The sequence below is a fragment of the Brachycentrus maculatus genome, unplaced genomic scaffold (genome assembly GCF_059751285.1).
Source record: "Brachycentrus maculatus isolate JH-2025_06_01 unplaced genomic scaffold, ASM5975128v1 h1tg000073l, whole genome shotgun sequence".
NCBI classification, from domain to species: Eukaryota; Metazoa; Arthropoda; class Insecta; order Trichoptera; family Brachycentridae; genus Brachycentrus; species Brachycentrus maculatus.
In genome coordinates, this window is record NW_028280827.1 from 754,663 (window position 1) to 774,836 (window position 20,174).

Below are 20,174 nucleotides of genomic sequence, written 5' to 3' on the forward strand. Positions count from 1 at the left end.
CGTATTCCACCGTTCAGCCAGGTTGTGCTATTATTTTTATTTTTATTTACATTATTTGTATGTGAGGCAAAAATATGTATGATAGATGTTCGAATGGTGAAAGAAGGAAAGAATGCAGGGCTGAGATAATCATTATTGATAAAATGGTGTACTGATGAAGTCAAGGAACTCGCCGAAGAAAAACCATCTGAAATACAGAAGCTCACCGTCACCAGAAGAATATGCTAAATATGTGACGGTGAGAAACCGAGTGAACTCGGACATAAATAATATCAACATATTTGTTGTTAGACAAATAGTTAAAAAAGCAAGAGAGTTCAATAAGACAGCTTACCTCTGCTTTGCAGGTCTTACTAAAGCATTCGATAGAGTCAGATTAAAGGAAGTCATTAAAATTGTCGATGAAAAAGAAATACCCTCTAATAATATCAGTTATGGCAAATAAAAACCTATCAGCGGAAGCTAAACTGGCAGTGCGCAACGGAGTCCTGGTTCCAACTCTAATGTATGGAAGTAAAACATGGAGTTGGCAAAAGAAGGATGAAAGTAGACTGAGTGCAGTCGAAATGCAATCTCTCAGAAGAATGTGCGACAAAACGATGCATGATAGATGTTCGAATAGTGAAATAAGGAAGGAATGCAAAGCGGAGATAACCATTATCAATAAAATTAAGAAAGGTGCGTTGAGATGGTTTGGACATGTGGAACGAATGAGTGAGGAAAGAACGGTAAAACAAATTTATGAGGCGAATGTAATGGGGAAAAGGAGCCGAGAAAGACCAAGAAAAACATGGCACGATCAGGTATGCCAAATAGTTGAAAGTGGTCAGGTTGGGAGTCGTAGTAATCGGCGGGTATGTATGAGGAGATGCATGAACGTGGAAGAGGCGAAGAATGTTTGCAAAGACAGAGTGGTGTGGCGTTCTATACTCTCTGCCTGAAGCGGCGTGATGGTTAGTTAGTTAGTTATAAAAGATCTAAACGAACGAGTGAAAAGAAAGGACTGTAAAAGAAATTTATGAGGCGAATCTTGTTGGGAACATGAGCAGAGGACGACCGGGCAAAACTTGGCATGATCAAGTATTTAAAATAATTGAAAGTGGTCAATTCAGGAATCCGAATAATCGGCGGGTATGTATGAGGTCCGCCTCCATAGTGTAGCGGTTAGCGCTCTAGGCTACCATGCTGGAGGTCCCGGGTTTGATTCCCAAGAGGGTCGCAATAAATATTATTGATTTTTCAGTCAAATATATATTTAATATGACCCTGGACTGGTACCTGAAGCGAAAGGCTGATCACCTTTCCTTCGTGTATTTAACGATCAAGATAACACTGCTTCTATATAATGCAGTGCCCTATGCACCTTTGGGGTGCGGATAAGGGTTGGGAGGAGGATGTGTGAGGGGATGCGTAAAGAAGAATGTGTACAAAGACAAGAGTAGCGTGGTGTGGTGTTCTATTCTCTCTGCCTATCCCTGCGGAAGCGGCGTGATGGTCAGTTAGTTACTTTAGATTGCATTTCTGTAAAAAATTAAGGTCAATGTTGTAAGATCACAGAGAGCGGGATAGGATGATACTTTTCAAGGATCTCGGTCATTAATGAACAAAATAAAAACATATTTAAGAGCATAATATGTTTATTTTCAGGGGGGAGAGTATACATATATTAGTCACGATGAATAACTCCCAAGAAAATTGTGCAATAACACACGTTTCATGGTTATATCATCTATCTGCCTATACATATCTGCAAACACTAAAACAGTAATTACTGGCTACACATCCAAATAAAACAATGCCGAATCGTCCTCTGTAGTTTATATATTCTGATCCAGCGCTAGGAAATGAAACTGTCCAAAGCGCCAACACAATGGGGGAAATGGAACCCTTCTGCCGCGACAAGTCATTTGCCAATAGTTGTACGAGTCTGAAAAGGTAACAAAGTTACAGAATTAGTTTATATGTTTGAAAAATAATTGCGAGCATTACGACCCACTGAGCGATCTCCGATTATGAGGATATCAGACACCGGTATACACTGAGATGGTCTTATAAGGTATACAGTGGCAGGCTTCCCGGAGGGGCTGATATGAAGAGTTCCAACCTCATCATAAAACTGCTCGTGGAGCACAGATGGGGGCTGAAAATTTGTCAGCATCAAGAGTCCAGTCCGGTATTGCGATTGCAAGCTTCGGCGGGCTGGTCTTCTTACATCATATATCGAATATTATTTATTAATTATCATCCATACCTATTTCTTTGTGAACAAAACATGGCCAAGCATTGCACCCACTAGTAAATTGACATTTGTAACTGTATAAGTAAAACTGGAAAACCATTTCAAAATCTATACGCCACGTGCTGTAGTTATTTTTGAATGACATCTTTTGTGTTTGTTGAATCTTATTTTATATGCATATATTGCAATAAACAACATTATATGACAATAAATGTACTTGTAATTATGTTTGGCTTCTTTCTTACGAGTCCATGCTCGGATGATATGGCGCGATTAGTGTAACTCTTTATGAAAGGTGGGCTTCAAATAACATTTAATCGTTCACCTCTTGAGCGCTGGACACGCAGGGTATTTTCTTTAAAGGATATTTAAACTCGGCTTCTGCCATCCCGACAATGTTCCGAAATTTCCCAGGTGGCTCTGCCGACAGCTCAGAGTCGGTTGTCCGTACTTTACCTAAAATATAACATAAAAACGATAATAAAAACAGACTCGCTGTCAACGGACTGTCAGAATGACATTTCACACAAAGAAGATTGCACAGTTTTTCAGGCATGAAAAACAACAACAAAAACAGTTGATTACCTGCAATGCTGTTGATGGGGTCATTCGGGAGGTTATAGAATACATATTTCTTCTAATTAGCGCTTATTTGAGCAGCAGTCGAGACAAATTTCTTGCGTAATTTGTTTGACAGCTGTTTAGCAAACGGCGGAATGAGAGGAAACGCCTTACCAATAATGAAGTACTCACATTTCCAATACATAATAGTTATTTTCAACACGAGATCACCCGGCGTGTCATTTATCGTTTACAATGAATTATATAAATTAGTTTGTGCAATGAATTCATGACGGTCGCCCGGCCAGACTCGAACGAAGCTTATATACAAATATCATATACTAATGATGGCGCTGTAGGTATTCGATTTCGCGTCACATCGCCAGGTTGGCAGTGAAATCTTTCGTCTTTCCAAAATTCGTACTTGAACGTTACAAAACCAGAGAAAATGTAACAAAATCTACTATTTTCCTCGTCGTGAGTGACCAGCATCAAATTTACAACTGAATGTCAAATTGGTTATCAATAATTTGAGCGATCTGAAAATTTTAGAAAACGGTTGAAGTTATATGTAAAGTGTAAACATGATACTTTATTATTCTTTAATTGTAATGGTGGACTAATATTAGTCAAAAACTTGTGCCATCAGTATTTTCTCTCTCTATCTATACATGTCTGCGTATGTCATCTTTGTTAGACTTGATGAAAGTATCGATTTTGTACAATTCTCTATAACTACCAACTATGTCTAATTTGGGAACGGGACAAGGTATTTACTCACCACTACGACAAAATTTTACAGATTCTGAATCTGAAGAAGAAATACATAACTCAATTTCAGGAAGAAATCAAATTGTAGTTTCTGAAAATTATAATATAAACAACACGATGAAAAACGGGTTGAAGAGTTATCACCATTTTTCCAACGGCGATGAAATAGAAGATCCTAATGGGTATGTGGGAAACATGGATAGTAATATTGAAAATGTTAATATATTGCAAAGTGAGAAAAGCAAGGAGCAGATGTCTCCACTGAGGAAAGTTCTTTTCGCTCTCTCTATTTTGGTTTGCTTACTCACCATTGTTGTTTTCTTGTGGGTACTGCCCTGTTCCGAACTTGGGGAATGCTCTGTATCTTCTACTAACAAAAATAAAAGGACCAGTTGGGAAAATCCATACCACGACATCGAACTCAAGGGGGCCATAAACATTGTCGATGGAGCCGTCGGGCATGATAAAAATCTAATCATGCTCTTTCGGGGGGACATAGTCAATCCTGAACACTCCGAAGGAGTCCGCCTCTCTAATGATAATGGAATTATACTAATTGTTGGCAATTCGGGGAAAGTTGGCTGGTTTATTAGACAACCGAGACTCCCCACCGACGTGGACTGTTCATTGATTGACGTGGACCGTGACGGGATGAAAGATTGCATCATGATAGGAAAGGATGGTCTCTTTGCTGCCTTCAATCCAACTACGGGAACTGTCTACTGGTATCTACATAACCACGAGAGTAACAGCAAGCCGTTTGAATCGGTAGACTTTCCTCTGATTGTTATGGACATCGATGGTGATGGTGTAAATGATATGCTGGCTCCTTGTAGTTCCGACGGCAGTAAGAACCACAATTCACTCATATTTATATCTGGATACCGCGGGAGTGTTATCGGGCAGCCCTTGGCTATGTCGGATTGCACATCTATTAACAAACTGCAGGTTGATAAGGATCATATTGTGAGTTTTACATGTAAGAATATAACAAGTTTGTCTGAATCCTTAAAGGTGATCAAGTTCGAAGAATTGTATAAGAGTATCACCAATAAACCTTATAATTCAAAATGGAATAATTGGATTGTTACTAAACAGCATCGAGTATTCGGACAACGGAAGGAAACCGAGAATCAGAGGAACGTGTACACTGTGGACGGGAGGAAGCTGATAGTAGAGAATACGGGACATTGTCCGGGTAATTGTAAAGTAACCGTGCAGTTGATAGATGAGAGAACTGGAAAGGAAAACATCTCTTGGGAGTACATTGCGCCTCGAGTGTACGGAATGGTCCCGGCCACCTTAGTCTTCAACAACAGTATTAATATGCTAAAACATCACATATCCGGTTTTGTTCTCAAGTTTTGGCAGTGGAATACAAGCCCGAAGAGCATCAACAGATACGATCGTAATACTGATAATAATTACGACATATTCAACAATATCATCGACCAACACGTTGACAAAGGAAAGGTTGACGATTCTCTTAGGTTTGTCAGAAATGCAAAAGTCTCCAAAAAGGTTATGAAAAGTGATAATCTGACCATCAATCGTTTAACAGAGAGAGTTGTTTTGGTAACATTTAATGCCACAGATATTCATATTGTCAATGCCAGTCAAAGTGATGTAGTCCAAATTTGTTTGAAAAAGAATAACGAATTGATATGCCAACCAGATTTGGGTTATCAAGAGAATTCTTTGTTGATTTCTGATTTAGATGGTGATGGCTCGCAAGAATTAATAACATATCTCACGAGCTTCACTTGCCCGGAATCTGCAGTCATTGAAGAGTTTCCTAGTGATGATTCCAAATGTGATGCTGATTGGAATCTTCGTTCCACAGTTCGCGTTGTTCGTCTTGAAGCCGAACTTCCCAAACTATATGAAGCGGTATCTCACCATTAAAAATGTGCCTAAAAGTATTCTCGTTTATGTTGTATTTTCTAACATTATTTTACTTTACGTTACATTAATTAACGATTAGTGCCGTAATTTATATTGTACATAGGTTATACTTTTTTATATTCAAAGAATATTCATTATAATCATTTCGTTTAACAAAATTTTCAACTGTGTTACAAATATAACCATTAAAATTATAGGATTTGGCACAGTTATTATTTACATTAAATTAAATAGTTTGTCTATGATTCCTATATGTTTTTATTTTTAAATCTATAAATATTTTTTTAATATAAAATTTTATGTAGGCATAAAAAAACATAGATAAATGCACCTAACACTTTAACAATGTAAGCACTTTTTAAAATCACTGTATTTTTTCTTTTCATTTTAATATTGTAATTTATTTGGGACTTGTGAGATGAAAATGACATTATTTATTAATATCCCATTTTATAAAACATTGAAGAAATTAAATTATAGTAGAAGAGTATTTAATTACTACCGAATAAGCAACTAAAATCATAGGTGAAATGATTGCCTTATTTATTGAAGAATAATTTATTTGTGGATATTAATATAAATGCACAAAATTTCACAGTTGAAGTGTGCGGAAAAGAAGACTGAGTAAATAGGATGGCTCTGTTATAGAAGATTTCACAAAAACTTTACTATATTTTGTCATATATATACAAAGATGATTACTTCACAAATGTGGTATGGAAGCAAAAGTGCTATTTTGCAATTATGAAAACTTTTCAATAGCTAAAAACAACAATGTCTAAATATTCTTCTTCAATATATAAGAAAAATCTAAAACATTCATTAGCTCCTTCATTAAATGTTTTTGGTCTTTTATTTCTATTTTTGTATAAAGTATAAATTTTACACAAATTATCGATGAGCTCTGAAGTATTAATTATTGCATAATTGACACTTTAGCATTTATACCCAATAGAGTTTTTACATTGTGGTAGATTTTAATTTTGCAAAAGATTGGCTAAGAATTTATGGCTACTGAACATTCTAGGAATCTCTATATTGAGTAATATGACTAATGGTAAATTCATATTTTAAAGCTTAGTGTGTTTTGTAATTCATCATTGAATCCTTACCCAAAATTATGCTTGGATTTGAAGTATAAATGAAAAATTTGCAATTTGACAAATAAAATTTCAAGTATTAATTATTCTCACCTATTTTACATGCAGATATTACCTCTGCGCTTCGTACAAGAGTTTTACTATATGTATAATAAATATTCACTTGTTTTGTTTTTCAAAGTCTATTGGATTCATCAATTGTGTAGGAGTTAAAAATTAGGTATTATAAAGTAAACCTAATTCTGTTTTTACACGATCTTTAAATATATTTTTTTTTATGATTTTTATATAACACTGTCTATAAAAACAGTACAGTTATATTTTTTCTGCTTTTGTATGATTCAAAAACTTTTCAATTATCCATCAAAATATTTGTGTTTGTCACCAGCATTACCATAATAATATATATTTTATTAAAAACACTATTGCAAGTGCTCACTCTTAAGTTTTTCCTTTATTTTTATTGAATTCTTATAGGTTCCTTTTTGTAACATGTATACTGCGAAAAAACAGAATTTTGTTTATTATAAAATAAGTGTTTTAAATTGATGTGTGTATAATATTTGGAGCAGGTGCTCTTACTCTTTGGAACCTTTTGCGATTTAATGTTATTATTGTTACCCCTATTTTACCTCCTATTACAAGGTTATCATAGAATACTGCAGTTATTAACAGGGGAAAAACTATATCATCGGTCATACTCCATGTTGATCTCATATGATTAAGATTTAAGTTAATTTATTTACGGTTCCAAATTGATTATTTGTGGTCAATAATTCGAGTTTTAAATGGTGGCAACTTCAAAATATAAGTTGCTTCGTCAAGTTGATAATTGCAGCATTAAATAAATTAATAGGTTACATATTTATTGTGTAATAAAGAATAGAACTACATATTTCTTAAGTTTGAAAATGGCTTTTCACGGTCATGGCAATTTTTATTTATTTTTTACTAAACTGTATAAATATATTTCTTCCTACCAATGTTTTAATTATTATTATAGAGGCCAATTAAGTACCATTGTGACCTAAAGATGGCCACTGTAATGGTTGCCAAAACGTTAAGAGGAAATAATAACAGGTTGTTAATTATATGTTATTTATTGTTTTATAAAAACTGATTTTCAGTTAAAAATTTCTTCCTTTTGTACTATACACCTTATAGCATTTCGTAATATCAAGCTCTGTTATTGCCGTTTCTTTTATACCGAGATGTACAAATTATATTAATCTAGTCATTCACTTTTTAGTCCTAAATATTTCTTTAAAGTAGTTTTATATTTATATAAAAGTAAATTTATATTTCAAAGTACAATTTTTTTAATGCCTCAGTTTATTAGTTTATCTAGTCACTTTATGTTATGAACTCATTTAAAATATCTATTTATTTATGGATTTGGCGTTTAATTTGTAGAACTTTAAAATATGTATATCAAAATTAATGTTTTTCAGTATTCTGTAAAGCTTCTATTTTTTAAATACCCTCGACTGATAGACTGAAGTCCGAGTTGGAAAACTTTGTTTTTTTTTTACACAAAAGTCAAAAATCATAATATCTTTAATAAAATAATAAAGAACTCAATGTAATGCCGTATGTACAATAGTTGCAGATATAGAAAAATGTTCTTTTTACCTGCAAGTTTTACTATTTTTGTTAATTGTAGAATAATTTTTTATTTGTGTTATAAATTGATCTCATTAAATGGATGTGTTTTTAAAAGTTATTGTTAATGTAATCGTGATAGATTTTAACATTCAGTGTGTATATTTCTTACTAGCACCTTTTACTGTGTGTGAATCTACAACTGACTGTGTTTATAAATATTTATTGGTGATTGTCAATAAACTCTATCAGGAAGTGATTTTTGTTTTATTTCTTAGTACCTTTTGTAGGATCTATAAAAAAATATCATATGTAATACTTTATTATGTGTCTAGATGTGTCAGGTTGTGGTCCCATTGTTAATGTCACGCTTTTCTGTTACAACTTAATTTTACATGTATTTTCAACATAAATAGTAAATTAATTTTTGTGATTATTTTTTGAAAATACTAAGTTTAATTTAAAATTTCCCTGATATTTCTAAATTAAATAAAGTTTTACATCTTCCATCATAGTTTAGTGATTTAGAAAAATGGTGAAGTCATTTTATTACTTGGTACAATTAAAATATCCACGCTCGTAACATTTCTGCACCTATTTTTTTGTTTTGTTTAGTCTTAAAGATAAAATTATCACAAACAAGCATCTTTTTGAACATGTTTACATATTTTCATTTTATTTTATATTAACATTATTTTAGAATATATTTTTTTCTAACAAGAAAATTTGTGATGTTATAGAAATACTGAAAATTGACACTAATTTCAATAATTGTGCAGGTAAGTCAGATATCGTTACCTATTTAATTTGTAGCAAGAAGCATAAAAAATAAAAGTCTTCAATCTGAATAAACTACTTTTTGTTAATTATCATCTTAATTAATAGCAAAGAAATGTGAGTCCTCTAAAAAAGAAAAAAAATATACGGGGACAAAGACCAATAATATAATTATACTTAGATGTAACCCCCGTGTTCCTAAATATATTGTTTGACTTCAACTAAAGGATTATTTACTAGGACTGACAAAAACAGGATAGGGTTCCGCTTTTTTCACTGCCCGTCTATGCCCAAAACCAATTTGAATTATTTCCTGAATATTAATTTCATTATTCAGACTTGCATCCGTATGTCTTTCGACAATTAAATAGCTTTTTGTAAAATTACGCAATATAACAATCGTAATCAGGCAACGAGATAATATTTTATGATTTTTTTTAGTTTTCGAAAATTCCCGCTCACATTGGTACAGATTGCACTCTAGCGGAATATTTTGAAGCTGTTTGACATTTCTAGAGAGACGTAGCGATAATCGGAAAATAGCATTTTTACCGACCGTAATAAAAATGCTGGGAAATTCACATTTTATATCTCGGGTTGACATTGTCGGTTGAATATTTTCGTGCGTTCTTTAGTCGAATAATATGTGTCAGTCTTTTATTTAGAAATAATTGTTTAAAGTTTTCAAGTGTGCTTTTTATTTTGCCTTCTGCAAACATGGCTACCACAATGGAAGAAGAACAGAGTTTGCGTGATTGTGAGAATTATATACAAAGTAATAACATTCAAATTTTAATTAAGGACTGTATTGTTCAACTGTGCGTTAATAAGCCGGAAAATCCAGTGATATTTTTAAGGCAATACTTCCAGAAACTAGAAAGGGTGAGCATACTGTCACTTGTTCTAAATCATTTATATGCGTATTAATACATATATTTTTTAATATTTTGATCTGTTTAGTGCCTCAACAGTATCTGAAAATCAACCAAATAAAAAAAATATCCAGCCATATCTAATCTGTCATAAACATAATTCTGCTCGCAATGTACAACTTTGTTTTGACATTTCCACGGGTTAAAAATTTAATTCCATCGCTAGATGGCTCTATTTTACAAGTTTTTATTTTTAATTAAAAATTTTATATTATTGTTTAAAAATTAGGCTATTAAATAAATATTACGTACCTACGTAGGTAGGTAGGTAAAAATAACGATGACTTTTTTTATAAAAGTGATATTCAATTACGTTGTTCTTAGATTTTCAATGTTATTTTTATTACTCAAAAATTTATTTTTGAAAAACGTTGTATTAGGTATTTCGAGTATCACACGTAGCAATCTTTTAGGTCGCATATGATGCAAAAGGCCATTGAAAAACCATCTGGTGGTCTTCGGACCATAAAAGAAACTAATCTCAACTATTTATTATAATCTGTAAAGGTCTAATCTAAAATAACGTAGTAAGCGTTTAGGAGTGCAGATTCCCCCTTTAAAGCTTCATATCTCTCATTGTTACTATTTCTTTTTTCATTCATCATTCCCTTTTTTCTCCGTGTGGTCATATGTTATTTTTCAAAATATTGTATTCTTTTACAATATTTTTAAAAATAACATATGACTAGACAATTTTTTTTTCGCTTTATCGGGAGTTAATGTTTGATCCTAATCGAGGTCTTGGTATTAATTGGAAGCTGTGTTTATTATTGATCATTTAATAGGCTTTTGTCACGATGGATTATTGGCTAATAAATTAATATGAAAAATCTCAAGACTATCGATAACATTCTTATTGAAATCTGTAGGGAACTAAGGGAGATATTAAAGTTTAAACTTTAGATATTTGAATAAAACGAAAAACGTGCGTTCGCGTACGTCATCGAACGTTTTATGACGTCATATGGTTTGTTGTCTATGGTTTAAAGAGCTGTAATAGTAGTAGTATGGATTGTTTGTTTACAACTACACTACCATTTGTGTTATACAAATATGAGGGGAGGGGGGGGGAGGGTGGACCATAGCCGCCAATAATTTAGCAATGACACCTACATTAAAATATCTCCATCGTTTCTGTGACGTCATTCATTGCCAACATACGAAAATAACGTTTTTTCGAAGGCAAATTTTCCAAAAGAAAATTATGAATGAAAATATTAATTATATCGGTTGTTATAAACACAAAACGAGTCTAATACAATACTTTATAAGTTGAGTATGTTAAATTAGATATTCCTCCCGTCTGACAATGGTCCATTATTGAAAACATTTCACAGAACTCATCACCCTGTTCCTACTCTTTTATGCTTTACTTTTTTTTTAAATCATGAATTTTAGAGGAATATAGAATACATACGTACTCGAGCATAATTTTGGAGGCTTGGATTGTTATTTTGAGAATTTTTATGAGTTCTAATCCAAATTTGTGTTGCAAATGTAGTTTAAAGTAAAAGCCGAAGAAGAACGAGAACACTTGACACGACCCAGAAAAAACTGTAATTTGAATACGTCGACATGGGTTAATCAGCTTGCATGTATAGGGAGATGCGAGGATGGATGTGTAAGAGACAAGAAATGTCAGCGCATAAGTAGTTTGACGATCTGTTGTCTCCATCTACCCCTACAGGGAATTGTTTTAAGGTTAGTTTTTTAGTTGCCGAGGGTAGGTACCCTTGTGTTTTAAATATATGTATATATTTTTGGAGTTATTACAAAATTATGATGACTGGTTTTTAGAATATTTTGTTGCCTCGCATAAATTTTAAAACAACGAAGTCTCTTGATAAACTTAAAAATAAACACACAATATAGCTTGCAAAATATATTTTCTTACCATATAGGTAATATCGACGGCCCCTACGTAAAGTACTCTATCTGCAAATCGGTTGCTTTACAGGAGAGAGCTTAGAAGATATTTTCAACGTATTTTTATTTATTAATTAACGGTTTTATCTGAAATTCTAAACTAGTATTATACATTTAAAAACACGATAAAATAATGTATTAAATCGTTTTAAAACTTTATTCTTTGTCAAAGTTAGCGTTTTAGGAGTTTAATTAATTTCGAAAATTCGATGTAGATAGCGTCTTATACGCCTGAAATCTAGACGTAATTTATTTTATATATATTTTTTGTTTGTTTATATATGTAGATAACGGTCAGTTGATTACATACACCAAATATCTCAAAATTGACAAAAATGTAGTTAGAGCACTTTACGTAGGGCACGTCGATATGTATGAATCATACCAGGACAAGTCGATACTTCCGTTTTTCCGACATAGCGTAAGCAACTATTGTATAGAAATCCAGAACGCCTGGAAGCCTTTTCCCGGCAAATGTAATCCGTGACCTGCTTACCTAATATCTAGTTAGTTTTTTCACAGTCGATTAATGTAAGTCTTACGAGGATTTACGACGGAATTAACCAAGTCCATGCGGAAAGCCTGTGCTTCATACACCCACATAATATATGATATATAGACATTTCAAATATTTATATTTACTTATGCTTGTAAATACAGCAAAATTATTGGGTAAAAAAGTATTTCTTTCATAAATAAACCGTAAACAATAAACCCATTGAGTTATTTTCAGCTTATAAAATTCCGTGTATGTTTAAATGGCATGGAATTTATGTGTGCATAAGTATATGCTTCACATATTTTCACACATTCTATATTAATATTTAAAATACGTACCAACATAAGACACTAAAAACCTTTCAACTATTTTTTGTTTGTTTTTTTTTTAGAAATTTATCTTTTCAAATAAGTACTATGTTTTTTTATGTAGCAGGGATAACCGTAACCTTAGTTGTACGTACACGTAGTTTACGATTTAGATAATACTGCATTATTCTGACGTAATACTTAGGAGACATTTGGAGCGATTAAGAGTCAAAGTAAAACAAATTATGGAATATTTATGATATATCTTCTTCACAACGCACATGTTTTTTATGTAGCAGTTTTGAGCGTTCTTATCTTTTGAGGTGTTTGACATCACTGCATTTTGTCTCAAATTTAGTGATTTAAAGAAAAATATTCACTCTAATTGATTTACAAGAAAATTCTTTGTCTTCTTCTTTATTTAAGACTATGTCCTGTTATTCTCCGGTCCGCTCCTGGGAAGTAGAAAACCAGCTGTCTCCATCGTTTAGGTGGTCTTCCTGGGAGTCTGTTACCTCTTATGCTGCTCTCTATTGCTATTCTCACCACTCGATCCGAACTTGATCTTCCCACATGATTTCTCCAGGAACGTCTTCTTTCTCTTCCCCATCGCACAACATCTTCGACATCGCAGATTTGTCTTATTTTAGAGTTTCTTACTCTGTCGCGAAGTGTTTAGGCCCGCAATAGGTCGTAGAGACTTCATTTCGGTGGTTCTAAGAAGGCTTTTCGTTAGAAAAATTAACCTTTGATAATATTCGGGTATTTCCTAATCTTGTACACAAATACTGCATTTATCGAGCGTGGGATTGCATTCTGTAAACATATGTTTTCAGGCACTTTGTATACATAGAGTAATTTGAAGAATCGAAGTTAATATGTTTGATCAATCATAGATAAAATCTCAAATATTACACAGTACGTAAAGTGACACTCAACGCAACGGATTCGTGGATCCTGTTAATGCCCAGACTGATCTGCTGAAATATAACTTGATTTAGGATAGAAAATTGTTATACTGGCAGAGAAACGAGAGAAAAACGGCTAGAATTATCTTCAAATTGTTAATTTGGATGAATTGCCGGTTATTTAATTAATTTGCTTTCGTTTATTAATCTGTACGTGTATTATGATTATAATCTTTAGTTTCTACGCACTTGTCGCTTTGGAGTAGTTGAGTGTTATCTTGCCAACAGTCAGAGTGTGATATCTGCTGATAATACTACCAGTCGTCAGGTACACCGTACACCATCTGCCATCGCGGTAATCAATGACATTTCCTACGATTAGTTCTCCAGCCCTCGCTGCCGATATCTATGTACAATCTAAGTAATGTTTTTGACTAATAACATGCTGATGTATCCACGTTTGGTTAGGTGTTTGACAAGATGGTGATCTAGAAGACGTATGCAAATGTGTAAAACTCTTTATGTAATTAATCGAATATTAAGTATGATTTTTGCATATTCAAAGTAAGCAGGTATTTTAAGTTCGGGTTAACGTACATAAATTGGTCATATAACACCTGATCATAGGAAAGTCTGTTTTTTAACAGGGTTAGTAGGTATTTCTTTGCTATAACAACTAAATAAAAATAATGATTTTTTATATTTTTTACGCAACAAAAAATTGTGAACCAAGTTACTTTGTCACATTACAATAATTCTATTTTATGTTGGAGGGGAGTGATTGACTCGATTTTATCTTGCAAACTTAGTTTTCTGTACAATGCTATTTCTTTGCTGCTTTTCTGTGCAATGGTATATAGTTACCTTGCTGTCCTAATGCAACATCTCCGTTCGATATATTATGCAAGACCTTCTTAAAGCATCTCATTACTTTTGTTCCACACTAACTAACCATCACATCGCCTTTCCTCAAGGATAAGCAGAGAGAATTGAACGCCACACCACTTTGTCTTTGCAATTCTTCGCCTCTTCCATATGCATGCATCTCCTCATACATACCCGCCGATTATTCCGATTCACTTTCCTGACCTAACCCACTTTCAAGTATTTAAAATATTTGATCATGCCAAGTTTTCCTCTGTCTTCCTCCGCCCCTATTTCCTTAATTTCATCATACATTCGCCTCACATATTTATTTTACATTCTTTCCTCACGCATTCGTTCCACATGTTCAAACCATCCCAAAACATTTTTCTTAGTTTTATCGACAATATTTTCGTCATCTTTGTATTCTTTCCTTATTTAACCTTCCGAACATCTATCATACATCATTTTGTCGCACATTCGTCTGAGAGATGGCATTTCAATTGCATTCAGTCTATTGTTTTTTCCATCCTTCTCAGTAAGCAGAGAAAAATCCAGTGATCTGTTACCTGTTGCAGTTCAGAGAGATGCAATGCATCAAAGACTGCTTAGAATCAGAAGGACGTACGTGGATTTGCATTTAACTCTCTTGAACATTTTAGTTTCGGACATGCATCCGTATGCCTCCATCGTACAGTATTTTTTAATGACTTTTTAAAAATAACATACACGCACTGTTAAATATGATATAACATACACGCACTGTTAAATATGATACATTAATTAGCACTGTATGTATTTTGTTTCGTGGTTGTCATGATTTTTCAAGGACTCCTAAGATGGCACCGTAGTCTAAAAACTATCACGAGCTCTATATAATAAATTGTTTTATTCAGTAAAATTTACAACATAAAAAATATAGCGAAACTGGCCTGTTATTGTTTGATAGACCTGAATAATTTTTACTTCCACTTTGAATACTAACGTTATCTGGTTTACACTCATTACGAATTTTAAAAACAAAATAGGTGATGATTATTTAGTGCCAAATGGGACATATATGCAAGTGGTTGTGAGCTGTAAGAACAGCACTCAGCGTGTGGCAAAGGTGCCTTATATCGACCTATCGTGTCGACTCGTAGTACTGACTTTTTCCTTAAAAGGACCAGAAAAATATAAAAATATTGACAGCCTCCGTGGCGTAGTTGGATAGGCGCGTGGATTTGATTCCCGCCCCCAATTGCAAAATAAATTCAAGAAAGATTTATTTTCAGTTGGTCTGAGTGTTTGTGATATATTTTTCACATTTAAAATCCCTAACTATCCTACCTACAGACAAACTTCAAAAAAGTAGAAGCTTTGCTGATTATTCATTTGAAAAACTCTTAAATAAATTTGTACCATATATTGTTTTGATGTTATGTGATTTATTACAGACATTGTAATTAGAATATGACTGTAATTTATATTTGCAACTTTAGGAATTCCTATATACTTTATAATAAAACGTGCGCTTGTCAATATTGACCGTGGATATTTATTAAAGTGATGTGCATACCCAAGGAAAATATTATAAAATAATGCTGAAAATTGAAAAAGTGGTAAATTTTTTAAACATTAATTTATCTTACTTTGTACTTGTATTATATTGTTTAATATGAAATTGGCATATTAACGTTAACGTTTTTTTTTGCCCTTTGTAAAAATTACTGACCCTTTCTCGGCAAATTATCGTAAACACAATTTAAATAAAATTAAATGATTGGAAATACAATTTCGGTAAATACCGTTTTGGAAATCTATTAAAAATAAATATACGCAAAGTCTGGACTGTAACTGAATCCCTTTAAAGTTAAAGTGTTGGATTTTTTTTAGATCATGCGCGTGTTTTGAGCATATTTAGATTACTAAATAAAACGATGTCGCCGGGCAAGGCTCGTTTGCATTAATACCTTTTGAGGTTATTGCAACATAGTACTTATATGTACATATATTTTTTTTGCCAAAAACTCTTTACTTACGATGATATTCATAAAATAAGATAAAATATATGTTTTTTAAAGTACTTGGAAATTATTTTCACTAACGTATTACGTACTTTTAATAATCTTTATTTCCATAGTTATAAATACCTTTGAATATAAAAATTTATATTTTAAATAGTAGTAGGTAGGTTAGTAAAATTTAATTTGTGGTAATCTTCTTTTTTCGTTTTATTGGGTTTTATTTCATAATTTTTTATAGTCTATAGCAGCTATTTAAAAAAAAAAACTTTCTCAGTGGTATTTTAATCAAACTGCAAACAAAATAAAAATCTGTGCTGCGTAAAAGGAAAAATTGTAGAATTGAAATTTCGCGTTTTCATTGTTTTTTAAATCATCTAATTTCAATCTCATCTGTGAGAATGTAACACTCGCCAAATTCACTAGCGAGTTGTAACTGATCGAAATGTGAGACGTTCATCAATAATTTTTTGTGGCGAGATGAAAGTGGTCCGAACAGGAGTCGGAATAATCGGCGTGTATGAATGTGGAAGAGGCGATGATTGTGTGCAAAGACAGATTGGTGAGGCGTCCTATTCTCCCTGCCTGTCAGTGGATATCTTTTGATAATTTTTATTTTTATTTGTACAAGCTTATTTAATTATAATATTATAAACAAAAACAAAAAAATATCTTGTAAATTTGTATGTGTATTGTTTTATTATCGGCCAACTTAGTTACTTCGTTTAACTTTTTTTGTGACATTGAGACTTGATATTTTAATTTATAAATTGTGTAGCCATCATAGTATTCCGCATACAGAACCTTGGTTGTATTTGCGAACCTTTGTTTGTTCAAGCGAAGCCGACAATTCTTTGCTTTTGTTATCAAATCCTCTGCATCACGTTTCATAAATTTGCCTTATCGTTTTCCATTCACAAGTTGTTCCAGTAGTAGACGACTAACATCTGATCTCTCCGGAGCTCGACATATATTCGATTTATCCGGTAAATGTCTGGATGTAATCCTTTATGGTTAAGTCTGTCATATTATGTGATTTATACGCGATAAGCGCCATAACTCATCGTACATTGATTAAAAAAATAATCTGTGAAATTCTACCCGTGTATGGTAGTATGAAATTATCCAATTACGCGTTCGGATGTGCTTAAATACAGGTGTGGCGAAATTGATTATTTGTGTTTTTCGCACATAAATCGCCGTTTAATTAAAGTTTTATTATGACTTTCATGGTATTATAAACAACTAATGTATATTTTTTACTCTGAACAGTAGTATAAGTACTAACAAAAGTGCAATCATACGCATTGTTAAATTATGTTACATTTTATATAATAATACATACTTGATTGATTTGTTCGTTTACGAAATATAAAAATACTAATTATGAATTTTAAACGGTGTATAATTAGATTGTTTCGTTATTAAATGTATAAATATAATTGATTTGTTCGTTTGCGAAATATAAAAATACTAATTATGAATTTTAAACGATTTATAATTAGATTGTTTCGTTATTAAATAAATTATTTAATTTTTCTAATATGGGTAACTGTCTCGATAAGCAACAAAATCGTAGAGTGGAAAATGGAGAGGAATCGGAAGGAAAATCTGGGGAACATCTTCCTGTGATACGAATTACTATAAAGCCAGCGGAAAATATAATACAAGAAAAGCTCGCAGAAAAGGTAAGGGATAAAAAAGTAATGTTAAAAAAGTTGAAGTGAACTTTCAGTGTTAAATTGTGTAAAATTCATCAAATTTATTTTAAGCATTTGAAATGGTTTTTTCTTTATATTTCCCAAAAATTTATTTATTGTTGAAATCAATTCGGTTTATCTCCTGTATGGATTAGTATTAATTTTCTGTTTCCCGCGAATACGAGTTTATTATAAAAAATACGAACAATATAAATTTTGGTAAATTAATACAATACTTTTCTTTGGTGGATTGTGATTTCTTTTTCTTCCTCCATCCCAACTTATCACATTTGTAGACTGTTGGGGTCAGCTCTCTTCGTCCTCAGGTTATAGGTCCTTCGATCATATACGTCACCTAGACCATACTTTCGAATCATGTTATTTTTCTGTAGCATCCATGAATTTTCTCTAGATTTCTTTCCAGGAAAATCCATCGCAATCGCCATGATACACCCTTTATAACGGTTTTAAAAATAAGGCCGTGAAAACCAGATAGCATTTCATTATTTTATTAGATTTTTATAAATACATAATGTTGATTTGTACTACTGTTTAATTATACCCATGTTCCATCAACTAGCTTTATTCAAAAGGGACTTTGTAGCACATGAAGCAATTATTCATTTAAATAATAAATGATATATCATTAATTTATATTGCATATTATTGGAAATAATTTTACCCTTTGATTTTTTGATGGCATTAAAGTACCTCCGTACATTGTATCCCTTTTGTGTGTTCAGTTACATTTTGGAATAATTATGATTACTGTAACGTAAATCATTATGGGTCGATAAATTTACAATGGCTATTATGAACTCATCGCTCTCGATATTATCGGAATAGAGAAGCGTTATTGTCACTGTTAGGGAAATACTATTAGGTTTCATTTTCAACTAACTATCTAACCAGCACACCGCTTCCCTCACGGGTAGGCAGAGAGAATAGAACATACATTTCTTAATTTTATCGTTTATACTTAACTCAGCTTTGCATTACTTCCTTATTTCACCATTCGAACATCTATCACACTTAGTTTTGCCTCTGAGAGATCGAATTTTGAATGCATCCAGTTTACTTTCATCCCTGCTTTGCCAACTCCGTGTTTCACTTTCATACATTAGAGTTGAAACTAGGACTCCTTTGTGTTCTTACCAGTTTAGCTTTCAGCCTACTTATTAATTTCCAACATTTTGAGTGTGTCCAAATACTTGTTCACAAAATCTAGATTATCTCCAATTACAGGAGTTATTTTCATATTATTTTTTGACATCTCATCATAGATGAAGAAGAATATGGAATTCTGGGCATTCACGGGGCTGACGACCGCCATAGGCTGGTTTAAGTGATCACTTTACACACGTGTAACATTCACCAATTCTACCCATTATTATCACTTAAACCAGCGTCAACCCCGTAAATGCCCAGACTTCCATATTCTTCTTCATCTTTGATGAGATGTCAAAAAAATATATATTTACTTATTAATTTTTAATTGTGATGCAAACGGCAAGCCGGTGAAAGCGATCAACATTTTTAATAATTTACATTGAAAATTATTAGAGTTTGAAAATTTGGCCGTCCGTAGTGGAGTAAAAGTGTGATTCGCGATATTTGCCCGGTGGGAAATGATGCTTTCTTCTCACGGCCCGCCGCGTGCGCGCGTCCCTTTTCGCCGTGACGTCATTACCGCGCTAGCGGGCTGAGGGGGTGGGGGCTGGGGGCGGGGAGGTAGGGATACCAAAACACGCTTACTCGGGGTTCTTACAGAGCTTTTCACCCGAATTCAACACCGCCGAAAACCGTTAAATAAATCAATATCGGGGCTCAAATGGAACCTATTTTAACCGAAGCGATCCATAACACACTAGAAAACACTCTCAGAGATGTATTTACAAAAATCTCTCGAACCAGAATCGTATACCCAGTATTCGTATCGCTATCGCCAAAAGCGCCATGTCTAAGCTAGTCTAAATCAGGAAAGACCGTGGTGAGTAACAACACCCAGGTAAAGCTTATCAGGAGCTTGGTCCACTCCATTTTTCTCTATGCTGCTGAAACATGGACCATAAAAACAGC

General features: G+C 33.0%; 1 protein-coding gene and 1 long non-coding RNA gene across 4 annotated transcripts; one reads left to right on the plus strand and one right to left on the minus strand.

The window, feature by feature from the left end:
- Positions 1-1,615: 1,615 nt before the first annotated feature.
- On the minus strand, positions 1,616-3,288 carry LOC148311134 (uncharacterized). 3 transcript variants are annotated; one of them, XR_015837305.1, is made up of 3 exons: positions 2,993-3,288; positions 2,565-2,695; positions 1,616-1,927 (listed from the first exon to the last, which is right to left on the minus strand). It is a non-coding gene; the product is annotated as an uncharacterized LOC148311134 (long non-coding RNA). The 3 variants fall into 3 exon arrangements; XR_015837307.1 differs by having other exon boundaries at positions 2,252-2,695; positions 2,825-3,288; XR_015837306.1 differs by having other exon boundaries at positions 1,618-1,927; positions 2,825-3,267.
- A 9-nt stretch (positions 3,289-3,297) lies between these two features.
- On the plus strand, positions 3,298-5,725 carry LOC148311135 (uncharacterized). The gene has a single exon (XM_088257187.1). The coding sequence runs from the start codon at positions 3,545-3,547 to the stop codon at positions 5,474-5,476; it is 1,932 nt and encodes a 643-aa protein (XP_088113313.1). The 5' UTR covers positions 3,298-3,544; the 3' UTR covers positions 5,477-5,725.
- Positions 5,726-20,174: the final 14,449 nt, after the last annotated feature.